This window comes from Acromyrmex echinatior, chromosome 16, assembly GCF_024713525.1.
Source record: "Acromyrmex echinatior isolate Ae372 chromosome 16, ASM2471352v2, whole genome shotgun sequence".
NCBI classification, from domain to species: Eukaryota; Metazoa; Arthropoda; class Insecta; order Hymenoptera; family Formicidae; genus Acromyrmex; species Acromyrmex echinatior.
In genome coordinates this window covers 4,710,862-4,730,546 of record NC_141867.1, presented here as the reverse complement: position 1 = coordinate 4,730,546, position 19,685 = coordinate 4,710,862, and the positions used below count along the sequence as shown (strand labels likewise).

The window sequence follows — 19,685 nt, the reverse complement described above, 5'->3', positions numbered from 1 at the left end:
GTGTGTGTGTGTGTGTGTGTGTGTGTGTGTATATATAGAGCTTATATAGTGAACAAAGGATGTCATAGATACAAGATTCAATAATAAAAATGAAACTTATGTTCTGTGAGCATAAATTTTACATCGTTAAGAAACTATTGTATAGCTCTAAAATTATTCATTATTGAGCCTTATCTCTTTTGTTTATTACAATATATTATATATTATATTTGTACTCACAGAGCATCTTTGATACACCACAATTCAAAAACTAACCATTATTGATTCTCGTGTATAACGTTCTTTGGTCATCACATTGTGAAGACTAACTCATTTCATCGCGACTCAATTTTTCATATAATTAGTATAAAGTCCTTTAGTTATAGACATACATATCTGAAAATAACTTTGTTGAACCTTCAAAATAATTCTGTAGGACTTCCAAATTGATTGAAAATATCAGAACTTTTTGTAATATTCCTCATGATGCTTGAGATTTCTACGTAATTATTTTAATGGTCTAAAAAATTATTTTCAGTTCTGCATCTATTATAACTAAATTTTTAGATTTTAGAAATTTTTAGACTTCAGCAAAATCGTTCTTTTCTTATAATAATTTCACACTCATCGAAAAGAAAAAAAGAGATAAAAATTATAAAGAAAATAGTATTTTCTCTCTATTTTTTCCTTCGTTTTCCATCATGACAGGTGTTGTATTATCTTTCTGACTATAACTTGACTAACCAGCTATACATTTTTATTACGTCACTCTTGCTTCTGTTACGTGGTAAAACCATTATTACGAAAGGTTCTTCGGGATTTATGCCGCGAGAATAAATAAACCATCCATCAATCTATCAAGTCTCATTCAGTGAATATAATTTACTTCACGCGAACCGGAAAGGCAAAAACGGGGATGGTGGAGAGAGAGAGGGTTGAAGCGGCTCGGAGTTCCCGGGCATGATCTGGATAACGAGAGCTTACCAAGCAGCGCGTGCTGGTGCCACTATGGATATTTTCACATGGAAAGTTATTGAAATACTAGTGACGTGTACCGTGCGAAGAAAGTTTCGCCGTTGGTGTGACTGGTGAAATTAATTGAATCGCTCGCTCGCTCGCTTGTGAGCGCGTTCGTTCCGCGTCGTGGAATGCGTCGGCTAAACTTTTTAATGAATGTCAACTGCTAACGATACATTCGGATAAATGATCCTGTTTTCTGGCACGTAATTTGCCGGACCGCCGGGCCGTGCGATCGCCACGCCGGGAATGTTGATCGCGACGATTTCGCCTATTGTAAAAGTTTGGAGCAGACTGAAGCGGCATATTAGGCGCGTCCTCTCTATCCGACATTCTATCGGATATCGGTCACTTCGTAAAACGAATCGAAGTACAATTTCCGGACGTCCCCACCGCCTGTAATGTCCGCGGAATTTTCTGGCCCTCGTAAATTCTCCAAGTTTCGTGCCCACGCGAAACTTTCGTCTATCTCTCCCGTTTGTTTGTCCGCCATTCGCATTTCTTACAGCGATGTAGGAAATTTCACAAGGATTTTTCGACGGTTCTTGCTGAAATGGTGGAACATAGAGGCGAACTTTTCGAAATTGTTTTTAACGCGTTGTAACTGGAACTCCGAGGGATTATTCCGAGATACGCGGCTAATGGCAAAGTTTTCATGAAGTAGAGGACCTATATATTTCTTTCGATGCGGAATATCGGTCGCGCCAGCCAAGACGAGCGCGCCCGTTCTACGCGTGTGCGAATCGAAGAGTAATTTCCGCCCCGTTCAGGCGGTATCAAGCGGGCAGCTGTAAATTTCTGCGAGCTTTTAAGGTGTCGTATTCTACGGACAGATCGAGATTTCGATGGTAAAATTTTAAGAGCGCGTACTTACAAGCTATTTTATTCGGCTCATCGTGGGTTTTTTTTTTTAATAGACATGTTAATCGATATTGCTGCAATGGATTTCAAGCTAACATTTCGAAGAAAGTAATTGAATTATTGAGAACGACAAAACATAACGGAAATTGGACACTGAGTTATTCTACCGTATATAATTCATTAACAAGTTGTATACTCACGATATTAAAACATAAAAACGCAGCGATATGAGTACAGCGCGATAATTGATGCGAATAAAATAATAAACAATTTAATTAATTACAAATAAAAATAAACATAAAAATAAGAAGTAAAATGTCTATACGAGTCACCGTGATTGTTGAAATTATTACAAACTGAGTTTGTACTTCTACATTGCCAATATTAGAGAAGACTCAATCCAGAATTAAAACGTTTGCAACTAATTTTGTTGTTACAATTTAACATTTAAATACATTCTGTCTATAATTATTTATAAATTATATCTTGTCGTCTTACAAATACATTATTTATGCATTAACAACTGCGGAAACTCATATAGATATTTTTTACTTGTACTTATTGGATTTATTTTAAAAACTATAAAACCTTTAATTTTTATTTTTATAAATTTTTTTTTATTTCTCGATTCATGCAACTCGTACGCTTAATGCAGATTTAGTGAAAATATCAGAACGTAAGAATTAAAATTTAAAACGAAAGGTCAAATAGCCATAATTGGAATTTAATAAATTAAATTGATTGAAGTCTGGCATTATTAAAAGACAAAACATTATTATTCTACGTAAATATACTAAATTTGAATTTTTATTATACTTTTTATTTTAAATTCTGCTAAATAAATAAATTGTCAAATAAAAAATATAAAGTTCTCTAGAAAAAATATTATAATCTGAAAATAACGTTATTTAAAATGTTATTTAAAATAATAAGTAAACTATTCTTCTTTCTTATTATTGTGTACAAATTAATCTCTCTATATGCTCAATGAGATATGAACTACTAGTCACAGTTTTTAAATAATAACAATATTTTTCTATATCATGTACAATATATTTTTAATAGAGAGCAGCAGAAGTTAATAAATTTTTACTGACAGGTTTTGTTTAATTCCATTAACAAAAAAATTCATTGAATAATGGGATCTCTTCACGTTGAAATATATCCGAAGAGTTGAGATTGTATAATTTAAATAAAAATATACTGTTACACTTTTATAACGTTTTGAAAATCGCTTGTTATACATGACACAATATATATCCGGATTATTTTCGCTCTATTTCGCAATTCATATATTCCACTAAACGAGATGTATAATAGGAATATCCACGAAAATATCCGATGAAAATTTGATCCTCGCGTGATGTTGTCGCGTCGCGAAAAACAATTCGTAATAACGAGCATAATTCAATGTCTCCCGCATGCACTTCATTAATAAATTGTTCAAGCCGGGTTATTGAAGCATTCGCGAACTCCGTTCGTCGCGAGCACCTTCGTTCGTCGCGGATGACGAAGAGCCTTATTATGCGGAACCAGTACCTCGTATTCGCGCCCTGTTAACGCGGGCGCTTGCGTATATACAATATATATACAATATACATTTATATGTATACGCGCGCGAACTTTGCGACCGCATAATTGCTAAGAGTTTGATAGAGTGGCAAGTTTCGAATGCGGCCGAAAGCTGGGAAGGGACAGCTGCGAGCAAAGACTAAACTGATATTCTCTGATTACGGCGAATACACGAGGCAGATACATGAGGCTGAAAACCTATTAGAATGATAAGAATTAAGAATCATTAAGCGTTAGTCATAAGAATGAGGGAAGAAATAACTGCTAAGGTAAGAAAATATGGCAGAATACACGGAAAAAACAGTTTTGCCGTATTTAAAAATGTATTTAAAAAGCTAGATACAAATCTAAAAAAATTATTTTGTTGGACTATTAAAATAATTATGTAGGACGCTCAAGCATAATGAATAATACTACAAAAAATTTTTATATTTATGTATTTCAACAACGGACCGACTGTTGCAATTAATACATATACAGAAAAGAACGCTTTTATAGAAATATTAAAAAATTTAGCTAAATGCAGTAGATCTAAAAATAATTTTGTTGAACTATTAAAATAATTATATGGGACACTTAAACATGATGAGTAATATAATAAAATTCGAAAAATATCATTCTACTGCTAAGAAAAGTGATTAGTTCTTTTTAATGGTTATCTTTAACAAAGCATATTTTTTTTAATAGTCTTAAATTGTCGTAAAATACATTTATTACAAATTAAAAAAAATTTTTTTTAAGAATATTGTAAAATTGTATTGAAGATTCGACTTTATATCTATAAGTTAATCAAATTTGATTTTATTCAATAATGTTGATAGAAGTATTAAACTTATCAAGTTCAGAATATATATTGTGAATATATTTTGAATGAATTTAATGCTTATAATAAACTTATAATGGATTTACAGAATATACGAACTATTGAAATAGTTGAACTATTGAAACGAGTAATTATTGTTTGAACACAGTATATTTTCTGTGTGTCAGCTTGAATATCTTACATAATTATTTTGGTTTAACAAAATTATTTAGATCTGTATCTAACTTTTCGGATACTTTAGCAAAGTTCTTTCCATGTAGATCTTTGGCGCAAGATCATTTATCATTTCCTTTTACAAATTCGATTTCTAGTTTGGATCGTGAACAGCAGAACTACACGCGCATTTCGATGTATACAAAACTTTTCCGATTCACTATCAGTCCTGAATAGTTTTAACGATCATGTACGTGAACGGCTCGGGTTTACGAGCTGACTATGTGATTAGTTAACATCAACAGCTCTTCTGAGCGGGAATAGCGATGGCTAATAAAATAATTTCGCACGTTACAAAGCAAGGTCCGATAACAGCCGGTACGCTTTGGGAATTCATTTCGGAGCGGAAATTGCAACTTGCGGATTGGCCAGGTCGATTCGGAATTCTGGCGCCTCGAAACGACACGATACTTAATCGTCGCACGACAGAATTATATTAATTCCACGAAGAGCGAATGAGAATTTAGCCAGACAAGCACATTTTTATTACTTGGTAATTGAAATTACCTTAAATCTTTTGATGCTAATTTGGAACAGTTCGCCGGTATGAAAAGGCATGGAAATCTTCCGTCGTTACGAATTGCTTTCTAGCAATGTAATTAAAATCTATGTAGATTCGTTAATCAACGCAGATTTAATGTATATAATGATATATGTACACAGAAAGAATCATTTTGCTGAAGTACCTAAAAAAGACTCCATATTAATTATATGAAAAATTGAGTCTTGATGAGATGAATTAGTTTTCACATACCTATAATCTAGCTTATAATGTGACGAACAAAAGATGTCGCAGACATAAGGCTCAATAATGGATAGTTTTTGAGCTATGAAGTAGTATCTGTGAACACAAGCTTTGCAAATTGTTCATTATTGAGCCTTATGTTTATGTAATCTTTTGTTTATCACATATTTATAAATTACATTATATGTGAAAACTAATTTGTTTCACCGGGACTCAGTTTTACATATAATTAGTGTAAAGTCCTTTAGCTAGATATACATCTGAAAACTTTGTTAGAATCATCAAAATAATTATGTAGAACGCTCAAGCTGGTTGTTAGAATGTTAAAACTTTTTGCTCATTATGCTTGAGTTTCCTACAAAATTATTTTGATAGTCTAGCAAAATTATTTTCACATCTGTATTTATCTAAATTTTTAGATATTCAGCAAAGTTCTTTCTATATATATGTATATTAATTAATTTCAATGGTTGGCCAATTCATTGTTTAAAGAAATGACAAAACTGTTCGTTTTAAATATACGAAAAGTAAAATTTTTAATTAAACCACTTCAGTTGATAAAGAAATGACGAGCGGAACCTCTACTGAAAATATATGACGTGTCGTTGTCTCATGTCGCTCGTAAAATACATCGATGACGATGAAGTCGACGTAGGAGCAAAGACTCACCATTTAGGACATGAACCCTGATGGACGCCGTATTGGCGTTACTGGGCTTGCAGCTGTACTCCCCGGAGTCCGAGGGCTGCGCCGTTTGAATGAGAAGCCAGGAGGTGGTGACGTCGCCACCCTTCTCGGTTATCACGGAGACGCCGCCCCTGGGACTGTCGTAGCTCAGGACGTTCTCATTGTAGTACCAGAAGATGTAGGCTGGTGGCTCCGAGCTGAAGCGTATGGCACACGTCAGGTTTATCGTGCTGCCTGCACCGACGTACAACTCGGGACCGCCCAGTATCGTCGCTGTAGGTACTGCGATAAAGAAGATTTTCTTTCGTCTTCCTTACCCCTTTCCTTCCATTTCCCCTCGTTCTTCCCGTGCCTCTATGTTACCCGATCCCATTCCCTCTTGATCATCCATCTCAACTTGGATAAACTCAAAGATCCATACATGATTTCCTTTTGGAAATGGTATATTTAACGAACGAGAAGAACGAGGTATCTTTAAAGCCATCCCGTGAGAAATAATGAGATGTGAAATTTCATAATAAATATCATGTAAGTCAGGGTAATTGAAATAATGAAGGTAACACTGTCGACTTTGCCTTTTCTAGCGTTAGATTTAGCCCCGAGATTATCGTTAAAGTGAATTTTCATCAAGCGTAACCTTTCTTCGTTAAATTTACTAATTCATAACTTCCGGATATTTTAATGAATAAAAGCTGGAGTTATAATATATAATTTACACATTCTGGTATATCGGTCAGTATTCGGTCACAAATATTGTTTATTTTTTTATGTTTATTCTGTCAATTTACTCTTTTTCTCTATCCTTTTATTAATCATAATTCAATCTCATTGCGAGCATAGAAATGGATTTTTTTTAAGTTAAAAGCGAGCATGCCGCTTCGTTATTACGCGGACCAATATTATGGACTGAGGCTGAAATGCACACCAGAAGTGTTTTTGGGAATTTCATCGATTTCATGATAGAACGCACGCAATACGATAAGTGAGATTAGATTTAACGATACATATATGAAACTTACCAACGACGTTCAAGTGAAACTGATACGATTTGATAGGTATGGTGGAAATCTGACATTCGTAGATTCCCTGGTCACGCTCCTGTGCCCACTTTATGCAGAGGGTCCAGTCGGACCATTCGTTGCCGTGGCCCGTATTTTGTCTGTGTAGTGCTTGAAATCGTTGGTCACTTGTGTACGTGTACGCTCCCGCCGTCAGGATGTGGATGTCCCTGTGCCTGACCCAGGATACCTTCGCAAACAAAGTTGGCAATAATGGTGATAAATGATAAATCGATAGTCGATATACGGAGTGTCCGAGCTGTCTTTTATTGACTACACTACATTTCATTTAAACAATTGAGTGATCTCAATATCGTGTGCTTCCTATATCTATAACACATGTAATTTTTATTGTTTTCTTTTACATGATAGATATTTTTAAATTTGTACTTAATAATCTGTAATGAAAGATTTTTTTCAGTATATTTAAAGATAAATATTGTAGAGCTTTTAAGGTATTATTTATTTCTCTATAAGTCTCTTATTGAATTGGTTTAAGAAAAATCTTTTTTATTGTCTTCTTTTAAAAGAAAGATATTTTTTTATTTATACTTAGTTATTATGTGAGATTTTTTTTCAGTATATTTAAAGAGCTTTTAAAATATTATTTATGCTCTTAACACGAAACATTATTATATCTCCTGATGTTTGTCTAAGTCTTTGAATTGGCTTGAGAACTAAAAACCTTCTGTGTATTGTGTATGTAAATTATATTTTGCATCTTTTACTTATTTTTACACGAAAAATTATATTTCTAGTTGTACCATGATCTCCAATAAATTGAAAAACATTCTAATCTTAAAAAACTTAATGATAGCAACTATATAGAATCCGCTATTTAAGTTTTACATTATATAGAATTAATGTATGTACATAGTTCAATAAATTATATTTTATTAGTTCGAATAACTATGAAATAATTTTCAATTATGTACATTAATTCTATATAATATAAAATTTGTATGGTTGTCATCTATATAGTTGCTATTCAGATATGTATTCTTCTCTGAATAAAAAGAATAAAATTACAAATTTCCATATTCCTTTTACAAAGTAGAGATAATAAAAAAGTTATTCTTTATATTTCCATTTATTCAAATTAAATAATTTTTATATTATCTTTCAAATGACGAATTAACTGTATATACAGAAACAATTTTTATATAGATAGGACTTCATTTTTGCAGCACGAATTTAATGCGTTATTTTAAAATTCTTTCCGGCAAGTAATTTAACTTTCGGAAAAATACGCTCATTGGAAGCTCATCTCGATAACTCTGATAACCATTCGTGTCGAATTTTTTGCATCATGAAGTGCTTCGTACAGTACGCCTGACCAACTTTACCGCGATCCTGGAACGGAAGGAGTGAACGAGAGGATCCGTCTATTTCCTTGCCCGCGGAACGCGGAAAGCCACCGACCCGTGTCGAAACGTAAGAAAAGTTGCAGAGGAATACAGAAAGTTTCCCGGTGAGAGTTTCGGGCGCTTCCTCCGTTGCCAGCGCACGCAAAGCAGATTCCCAGGCACCAGTGCCTCTCGTTCACGCGGTGCTGGCGTCAGAGTGTGAGACTTCGAGAGTCTTCGGCGATTTTCTAGGAAAGACTTCGAACGGGAAGTAAAAGGATTCTGCGGAACGCGGAGCGATCCAGGCGTCTTCTTACATTCAAGATCCTCTCGGAAATTCTTCAGAAATAATATTATCTTAGAGGATCTTTCTGACATTTCAGTCCTGTGCATTTTTTCTCGTGCAACTAACTTTTTTACCTTAAAGGCAGAATTAACGAGTCATCTCTCGCGCGCGATATTATTAAACTTTGAATTGAATTAATTCTAAGCGAATTACGCTACGTATTGCAAATGCTCTAAATATAAAATTATGAAGTGATACAAATTTGCATAATGATCAGTTTGTGCATTTAAAATATTATTTCTTATATAATTTAGATTAATCGCGTTGCATTGCTGAATTTTTAATTGTAAGAGAACACCGAGTGTCTTAGAAAATTGTAATTATCATTTTGAATAAGTACAATAAAAGGACCGGCTTAATCATCCGTTCTTTCGTGGAATACATCGCGATAAGTGAATGGGGACAAGAAATTAAATTTTACTCGTGAAGAAAGTTCGGTCACTTAAAAGTTAAATCGTAAGAAAAGACACTCTCGTCGAAGCTCACCGTCTGTTTTAATATTCCCGAGGACTATTGCGCAGAGACTCGTCGAGCTTTCAACGAAGCGTATGCATTTCTGTTCCAACAAAGCGAGTACTTTTATTTTTCTATAGTTTTCAGATATGAAGTATGTAGAGAATCATAAAAAATCTGCATGCGAAAAGAAATGGTGTTATTATATAGCAATAGATTATATATGATAAAAAATAAATTGTATTTCTCCCGCTCCCCCTCTCTTTCTCATTCAAAGAAATTACAACATTGATATTTTTCTCTCAATGATCTTTATATTATTAAGTTTAATTATCTGAAAATTATACTTGTTATATTATTAACTGTATTAATATGTGATTAATTAATTAAACTTGGATATAACACTGAGAAAAATGGTATGATTGAATTAAATAGTAATTCTGATGGAAAACGGACGAATCAGAATTTTTTTATTAAATCTATTAGAATTCTACTTGAGATAACTAGAATTCTAATTGATAATTATTTTGGTAAAAATAAGAATTCTAGTAGATTTTACCAAAAATTTTACCAAAAATTATATCAATCAGAATTCCGATTTTCTCAACAGAATTATAATAAATTTAAACAAAAAATTCTTATTTGTCCATTTTCAATCAGAAATTTTTTTTCAGGCATATATTTATTCTTTGATACTCAATTTTATACAAATATGTGCACTAACAAATTTTCGTAATTTTAAAAATCCCAAACGAGTCAAATTTTTAGGTGGAATGCACCATATGTGTGTGTATGTATGTGTATATAAATACACAAAGTTTTAATGAAACGTCATAGTTCTCTCTCTTTCTCTCTTTCTCTTTTTGAAAAGTTAAATGACATTTTTCGCTCAATAATTTCCATATTATTAAGTATTCTCGCTCTCACTAAAAAAAGATTAAGATTATAATTGATATTTTCATGTTATTAAATTTAATCAGCTGAAAATTATGCTTGTTATACATTTTATTACTAAATGCATTAATGTTTACCGAAGTAATTAGAGTTTAATTAGAGAAATATATGTATATATATATATATATATATATATATATAAAATACATGTTTTAATGAAACGTCATAGTTCTCTTTCTCTCTCTCTTTTTCTCTCTGAAATGTAATTGACATTTTTCGTCCAATAATTTCCATATTATTAAGTTTGATCGGTTGAAAATTATGCTTGTTATTTATTTTATTATTAAATGCATTAATATATGCCGAATTAATTAGAATTTAATTAGAGAAATGTACATAAACGCACGTGCTTTCTGTGTACCTTGAACTTGTATCTTTTACACATTTTCGATCATATATTGCTCATATGCATCGCTAAATCATAATGCTTCTAAATCATAGTGCTAGAAAAATCATGCGTGCAAAACATTCGCGTTAAAATAATTTATCATGATCGCCTGTCAACCATCCATCCCGAAAGCAATCGCGAGGCAATGGAAGCAAAACCATAACATTGGAATTCGCGGTAACAGTAAGTTCGACGCATATTAACGTCGAGGTTTTCGTGCGCCGGGTTGCGCGTCCCCAATGCGGGAAATTTCAACCCTCTGCCTTTTCCCCTACCGAAGGGGTTGGTCTTTAGGAGTGTGGGCGGCTTGGCTCGTCGATATTTTCACAGAGCTCCGACCTCGTATATAAACCGGGCGAGGTCAGGAGTGTGTCGGTTCGACACACTATTCCCCATTGCGCACGTATATACGCGTCGTGCAAATGCCGTTTACATATGTGCCCGACGTTGGCACCACTTAGCGTATTTACTCAACGAAGTTTACGTCTTTCGCGGTGTCTGGCTAGCGGTAGCTATTGCATGGGAACAAAAGCAGTTTAGCGCTTCCCAACTTATCCATCGGGACAAATGGGGCGACTCGTGGACGCGCCGGCGCGAGGAACGGGAGAGGAAACACTGCATCCGCGCGAAAACTGCAAGAAGACGTCGGCAATGATGAATGTCGAACGTTAAGTGAAACCAAAGCGAGCGTAACGTGTGGCAAATGGTTTCTCATATTGCTTGTAAGGTGAGCTAGCCGGATGCATGCCTTTACTTACTACTGAAAGCACAAGAAGTTTACGATCGTCTTCCACCCCTTTCTCTGCTAATAACTTTAAATTATTATAGTATATTTTTTTAATTCAAAAGATAATCCTAGCTTAAAACACAATTAAAATTTTTTTGAGTCCCATTTCTATTGATAAACTATATGGAGTTCTGGTAATTATGCCATGCGGGAATATACACTACAGAACTTCTGCAGCAGAAGTCAGAAAAAATAGAAGTAATTTACAACTACTCTATTAGCCTTTATACAATATTATATTAATACTGCATTATGATTTCAGTATTTTGCTGTTAAGTCCATTCCTATGGGATATACGACAAAAATGCAAGAGTTTATTCTTTTCTTTTGTATTTTTTTCTATTTTCATAATCATTTCTTTTTCATGAACACTTTTGTGCTGATTGTTGAGCGTGCGGTTATCTATGTTGTTAGTTGATGCTTTTTGCTGATTCGTCTCACAGAATTCAATGGTTTTGTAGCTTTATTTGTGAATATCTTTCTTTTTGTCAAGTATATACTAACTGCTATCTCGTTCGATATCGATACAACAATTGTTAACACACGCGCGTTGAAAGATATTTCGTGACGCACGTCGCGAAATATATTTCCAGTCTAAATACGATGGCACAAAAAACGTGTCTTCGCAAATCTTATTTAGAATTTTACAATATTCTTCGATGTTATTTGAAATCTCATTCAAGTAAAAACAAATCTTTATTTACAATCTTTCCACTAATATTGAAAATAATCGTGGATTTATTATTATAATATATTGAAATTTAATTGTAAAATTAAGTTGCAAAATATTTGCTTTTATAAATATAAAACATAGGCATTTTAACTTAAATAAAATGATCAAAGATTAAACGTGTATGCTGTGAGCGTTTTTTATTTGTGGTTTTCTGTATGAAATTGTAATTCGCGAAATTGTTGATAAAGAAACGCACCACGAATTCTTGTGTTAATGATGGAAATATAAATAATTCCACTTTTTAAATTAAATTTTTATTGCTTTATTTTGTAGAATATGTATTTTCACTTCAGTAATTTCGCCTCTTTACCTTTTTTTTTAATATCCATATGAGCTGCATTGCGTGGAATTTTGCTGTTTTTCTCCTGATAATCCGATAGCGTTAGCGCGCTAATCAGACAGGCGTTTGTATCACGAAATACGATTAAAAGCTCTCTCTCTCCTTTTGATATCACGTTGCATCAAGTATGTATCGGAATTTAATCTATCAACATTGAATGAAGATAATTTCAGTATTGTGCGTTTCCTGAAACATTCGATTGTATGCATGCCTTCAGTTAAGTACCGAAAATGCAAAATACAATATACGTGCAATATTTGTAGAATATATGTATTAAATTTATTATATTTATAAAATATATTTCCTTTCGCAAAGCATTTTATATTATTAAAAAAATATGTTAGAAGACAGATTTGACAATTTTAATATTTTAAGGATTACTAAACTTTTTTGCAAATGCTACAAAGTTTTCATTAAAAGGAAAAAATATCCTAATTTCTTTTAAATCAATATAATAAGGTATATTTTATATAATATAATAAGATATTATATAATATAATAAGGTTTTATATAATAAAATAAGGTAATAAGATAGAATAATGTAATAAAGTATATTTTTGAATATTGTTTTTAACTAAAAATTATTTAATTAAAATATTTGTTTAAAATATTTCTTATATTAGGTATATATGATATATTTTTTAAATAAGGAAATAATGAAAAATATTTTTTTCATTAAAAATATTTTGAGAAAAAATAAAATATAATAAAAACTAGTATTTCTATTTTAAATTAAGAACTTTTATTAAATATTTAGAATATCATAGAAGTATTTAATACTTTTTTGGCAGACAACATTTTTGAAGCGACATTCATGCAATTATTGATTGATAAGTGATATAAATTCTTGTTTCCTTTTGTTGTTACAACATCCGATAGCAATTGATAGTTATTTGATATGACTTTACGAAACAAAATCTAGTGGTATTATGTCTAGTGACCTATATAAATGTTTATAAAATTGATCACGTCCTGACTATCTGTTTCCAAGTTTCGTATTTATTGTTTTACGTATAAATATAAATCTCGTCGAAAAGAAACATCAGCAATATATTCAGAAGAGAAATTATTTTTATTGCCATTTTAAATGATCGAAAAAAATCTCTTCGATACATGCAATTCCTATCCTGTATATTTTCATTTAATCATTTAATAATGCAGCAACAAAGTTCTTATTCTGATTATTTTTAGAGTGACGTTAGAAATGACGTTAGAATAATTAATTTTTCTTAGCTTTCTCATAGAATTAAACGTAACAAACATTTTCAAAATGTTTCAAAGAAAGAAAAATAATTCAAGAAATGTGAAGAACGGAATAATTTACACATATTTTTAAGCTGTAGAGTAAATTAGTAATACTTGCTCATATTTACTTTAGCAATACTTACTTATTGGCTTTGCAACAAGTAGCCTTTGGGAAAACTAAACTAACTCATAAATTGACTTTCGCGTTGCGATAGCTTAACCACTAGTGCGCGAATAATTAAATTGCTTTGTGAGAAAACAGAAATGCGGAAAAATTTTTCAGCGAAATCCTGATTCTATTAAACATAGTTATTACGTAACGCAATAAAACAATAAAGAAAATCAATTTTTTTCCTTTATACATGTTTATTGCGGCCGACGCTTTTGCAGACGTTGTACAATAGTGTTTCAATTAAGTCTTCTCTCCCTTTCTCTTGTTTTAATTGTTTTAATTATTCCATTACAATTAAATAGAATAAAATATTTTTTTAAATAAAATAATTTCTTAAAAATATATTATTGAAGTTCAAGATATTTTATATTCGTTTCATTCGTGCATCTTATGCTTAATTAATTAGTTCTCGATGAAAGTTTAATGAAGAGACACTTCTTTTTGTTGGCTTCTTAATCTTTAATCTTTATTCTCAATGATTATATCAGAAACTTTCTAAAATATTACTGAAGAAAATATAAAATAAAGTTTTGTTAACTGTTTCTACCACTGAAGTGTGAATAATTTAATTTAAGTTGAGGGAGCTTTAATATTTTCAATTACTTAGAGTTCGAGAACCATTAGCGACTCTTTTTATTAAAGAAAAGTTCCAATTGGAATGGTTCATTCTTCAATATGAAATCCATTTTAATTTTTTTGGGAGAGGTTTGCAAAATCTTGTGTAATGTTTTACTTTTGTCAAACATTTCTCTTCTTTTCTGTAATTTTTTATAATTTTCTATTATTTTTCATAAAACGTGGAATCGATTTTAAGTTACTGTTACTGTTACAAGGATCTCTATTGTCATCGTTAGAACAGAGTAACTAAATCCCTGGTTTATATGGAGGAAAATATGTTTAAATGAATACGAATCGACATGTGATATCCAAAGGACGCATTTATTTGAAATAAATAATGAAATTGAATATATGATATTTTAGAATATGTGATATTTTAGAAGAATCGTCGGTACATCTTTGAAAGATTACATTTGTAATGATGTGCGCAAATTCGATCAATTCGATCACCTCATAGTTCTGATCGTTCCTTTTAATAGAGATTAGTAATAATGATATTGTGTCTACGATAAAATTGAATTTCTAGTTACTTCTAAGGTCAATTAATGTTTAATCGACTCCGCGCAACTCGATTATTTCCTGCAAATCATTTCTTCTAAAATCCCTTTATGGAGATCGGTTTCCTGTCTATCCTTTGTGTGTGTGTGTGTGTGTGTGTGTGTGTGTGTGTGTGTGTGTGTGTGTGTGTGAGAAAGAGAGAGAGAGAGAGAAAGAGAGTGTGTATTTGGCGATAGTTTAAAGCCTTCATAAGCTTAATTTAAATCTATAACACACTGAGAGAAAAATGTTTTGTATTTGTAACTATAATTATGATCATTATTGCTATAATAATAATAATAGTAATTATGTATATAGTTCTAGCAACAAATGTATATAGTTGGCAATCTAAAATGACTATAATTATAATTATTATAACCACAAAATAGTTGAAATTATCATAAAAATGATTCAAGTGACTATAATTTTATAGTTATATTTTGGGACAACCATATTTTTTATGGTTCCAAAATATAATTATAAAATTAGTCACTTGAATCATTTTTATGATAATTTCAACTATTTTGTGGTTATAATAATTATAATTATAGTCATTTTAGATTGCCTACTATATACATACTTACTGTTATTATTATTATAGCAGTAATAATCATAATTATAGTAATATGTAATTATAGTTACAAATACCAAACATTTTTCTCTCAGTACAAGAATGATAACTGTTTCAAGAACGTGGCATAATTAAAATTTGTTTAATAATTCCTAATTGTAAAATGAAAAATAATTCCACTTATAAATTGAAGATTCTTGTCTATTCTGTATAACAACTGCAAGAAATATTCCAAGCAGGGTGAACGCTCCTATTATGTAGACGATATCTTTGTTTCGTAATTTATAATTCACAAGGCAATGTAATGAAGGTTCTTACGGTCTTGTCGCCTAGATTGCGAACTCGGCACGTGAGGTATGCAGTTTTTCCAATCAGGGCCGTCACGTTGCTATTCTGTGTGAAGTCGAAGGTGGGTTCCGGTTTCGACTTCGGGCCGGAAGAATGATCCAGCATTTGTTGCCGAGGTCTGGTCTGGATCGCGTGTCTATCCATGTTATCTATCGTCCGATCTCCTAGACTCAGTGTATCTGTAACACGAAAAAAATTTGCTGATTGAGTATTCAGAAGTTGTACGCTGAATGATTAATGTTATTCGACAAATCGCGACAAAGGGAAAATATAAATTTTATTTCTATTGTTACACGTTTACGTACTGTATGTTTGATGAATTCCATTGAACTATATTGCATCGAGACATAGATTTTATTTTAGCATTTTATTTTTTTTAATTAGTAAAAAGTTTATTTGATGGACATTTCTGATTATTTCTGAGAAGTTTAATTCGTACTAGTACACGAACTATGTTAATTTCTGTACCAGTTAATTTCCGGTTGACAAATTAGCCTTTAACCAAATTCCGTAGCCAAACAAGCGATTAGTGAAATTTCCGGTTAATTGAAATCTGTAATGGCAGCCATTAAATGCACGAGGAGCAACAAAGCTCTAAAATACTCGACAAAACATTTACTACTTTTTGAAAAATACAGTACCGTGGATAGCATATATTTTTCAAGTTAAGCATTAAAAATCTAATAAAAATGAAATAAAAAACCGATCTTTTATCGATTTCAGTTATTTCAATATTCACAGAAATCAAATATAAAAGGGGACACAGTTTAATATGCGAGCAACGATCGAACTGTCCCTTGAAATAGAAAGCGATTGGTATTTCATTCAACAATTCGAAACTTTTAATGTCATCCATTCGCTATTGTTACAATCGTTACTATCGTATGAATAAAAGCGAAAACGTTCACGCTTATATTTCTGAAATTATAAAATATAATGGAATATAAGTATTGCAGAGATGTTTGAAATTATAATTATCAAGTTATTTACAATAGTTGTGTAAATAACATCGCTTTTAAATAATATTAATTTTTAATATTTGAAAAAGTAACATTCATTTGTATATTTATGCTAAAATATTTACAATAATATACAAAAAAAATTCAAAAGTAAATTTACTATAGTAGTTGTGTAGTGTAGATTTTAAATAATATTAATATTTTTAATATTTAAAAATATTAATTTAATATTTAAATAGTATTAATTTTTAATATTTAACAAAGTTTATGACGTTTATTATAAGTTTATGCTACAATATTTAAAATAATATGTGAGAAGAGTTCAAAAAATAAATTATATTTTTAAGCAAATCAAGAATAAGGTTTAAAAAATTAAGAGTAAGATTACAGCGAAAAAAACGTGTTCGAGATATATGTTAAACTTTTGAAGAATCTATGTGCAAATGAAGATTATGATTTTTATTTAATTATAATTTAATTGATAAAATGTAGTTAATTGCTGAGAAAATTTAATGGGCTCTCACTCGAGAGCTGTGACGTCAGTGTAGCTGTGCTCAGATGCTGCAAAATGGTCCGTACCACCCGTGCACTTTGTGCACTGCAAGTTGTTGAGTTAGAAATGCACTCAGGAACGGTCGATATATGTCTCAAAGTAGTAGAAGTGTTTGCTTAGTGTTTGAAACTAACTCCACTGCATATTCCGGATTTAATAGCGGAAGATATATCCATCACTAACATATGAACTCCATGTTTAGACTATTTAACTCTTTTCTTATCTTGATTTTATTTTAACAATATTAATCCGATGTTACTTTTAAAATTAAGATAAAATAAATATCTTCAAAATTTTTCAAATTTTATTCTGTCAATTTTAATATTTTTAATATTCTGTTATCAAATACTGAATATCATTCAAAATGACTCCCCAGCGACCGAGATTCAAAATAGTCGAGGACGATGACGCCAAAGCACACGATCGACTGCGTCTTTTCAATGCACGGATAGAAGGGGGCGAGTAATTTTAACAAGCAAGTGCATACAAAGTATCTATAGTTGAGTAATCAGAGAACTGTAATAGCTACGGGATGTATCTATAGCCGGAGGGAGATTGGATGGAATTAGATTAGATCAGAGCTTATTACGCTTCAGCTTAAGAGTGAATTAGGTAGAGAATGGCTTGTACGAGTAAGGGACTCTACTTTCGGTTAAGATAAATCTTTCTTCATTGTTTTTCTTATAATACATCACGTTGATGATAATGGAGACTGCCATCTTGAAGACAATGGCGATGAGCCGCAATGTATTGTAGAAGTATCTTGTCTCTCGGGACACTGAGTAGTTGAACGAACTTTAAGACACCAATATAGCTCTTCAGCTTTGGCATCTTCGCAAGATCTGATTCGTATTAAAAGTAGAATGTTCCTTCTATAACTATCTCGAGTGAGTGTACTCTTCTCTAAAAATTAGAATAATCAATCTTCAGTTTTTATACATTCAAATAAATATTATTCTGAATTGCCTTATAACATGTCATAAAAAATTTTTATTATGTAAAAATTCTATTATATAATTTTTTTTATGGCTTATTTGCATTTTCGAATTTTTACCGAAGATTTAAACATTTTAATTATTTAATGAGTTCATTTATGTAAGTCAAAAAGAAAATTATATAATTAAGAAAATTAAGGAAATTATAAAATAATAGACACTTTGTCATTGTCTAATTTAATATATATGATCGATAAAATACAATCGTATTTATGCGTTTTCTGGAGGAAATAGATCACTGCACTCTTCATTTTAATTTTAACAACGAAATCGTTGAAGCTTTGTTTCTCGTAGGATAGTAAAGGGAGGAGAGTCAAGTTGTTAGTTTGATGTCAACGCATCCGAATGGAAACGGTAGATTGTAACCCCTCTAATTAACGAGGACATATCGCAGCGAGCGAGCAAAAGCTGATAGTCTACGTGGAAAACTTTGCACTTCATTAGCTTTCCACCGAGATACGCCTCAGGTGCGGCAGTCTCATGCTCCAACAATGTGATATCCGTGCAACGAAGTGTGCGTGTGTGCATGTATGTGTGGAGATACTCTCTCGAATCTCGATATACGAAGACAGCCGTGATGATATATAAGGGGCGAGTTCTAGGAAAGCCAAAGAGAAGGACTCCCTGGAGTGCATGGAAAAGCTCGTTATAAGCTCTTCGGTCTTAGTTGCCGCTACGAAATTAATTAAAGCAAGTGCTCGCTCAGGCGGGCGCGAGATATCAAGAAATGTCCTTTTGTTGGTTGCATAGAGAATTCGCGTGCGGGGCATCATTCGCGAAAGATAATGAGTGACGGGTGGATGTATTCTTACGAATGCCGAAGTGCACTTAAGACTAGGAAGGTGATAGAGAGAGAGAGAGAGAGAGAGTGGAAAGATTATTAAGATAAAGATTAAGTTTCCTGTACACCATAACTTGGCCAAGACGTTGTTCGGTGTTCGTTATATCTTGCTTGTCGTCATTGTGCCATAGGTATATAGTACACGATATAGTACAACGCTATAATACACGTAGCTTGCGTGTTTCTCGTGAAGTATATATCATGTTAGACTGTATAAGATTGCATTGTATAGGACTGTTATTCAGATTTTATTAATTTATATACTCCGCGTTACATCTATGTACGATAATTATAATAATAGAATAGTTCTTTCTCGTAATTTTTACGAGAAATGTAATGAATTTTCGTATTTTTTACGAAAATGTAATGAATTTATTACAAAAATAAATAATATTAATTTTAGACAAAAAATTTTCAATAGAGATATTCTTATCGCGCAACGAAAAAACGATTTTGTTAAAATATCTAAAAATTTTGCTAGATTCACATCTGAAATTAATTTTGTTGAACCTTTAAAATAATTATGTAGAAAACTCAAGCATGA

At 31.8% G+C, this 19,685-nt stretch overlaps 1 protein-coding gene and 1 long non-coding RNA gene across 7 annotated transcripts in view; one reads left to right on the top strand and one right to left on the bottom strand.

Annotated features, from left to right (window-relative positions):
- Window positions 1-19,685, bottom strand: part of LOC147907071 (zwei Ig domain protein zig-8) — an 84,193-nt gene that overhangs the window by 41,442 nt on the left and 23,066 nt on the right. For 5 of the 6 annotated variants that reach the window (XM_087414314.1, XM_087414315.1, XM_087414319.1 and 2 more), the window contains exons 2-4: window positions 15,764-15,972; window positions 6,917-7,145; window positions 5,880-6,179 (exon numbers count right to left, since the gene is read on the bottom strand). In XM_087414314.1, the coding sequence (XP_087270440.1) occupies window positions 5,880-6,179; window positions 6,917-7,145; window positions 15,764-15,972 (738 nt within the window). Of the gene's footprint in view, window positions 1-733; window positions 3,628-5,879; window positions 6,180-6,916; window positions 7,146-15,763; window positions 15,973-19,685 lie in introns of those variants that run through there. The other variant, XM_087414318.1, reaches the window with a different exon arrangement.
- The window catches only part of LOC147907072 (uncharacterized), a 296,973-nt gene that overhangs the window by 258,539 nt on the left and 18,749 nt on the right, over window positions 1-19,685 (top strand). The window lies entirely within an intron of this gene.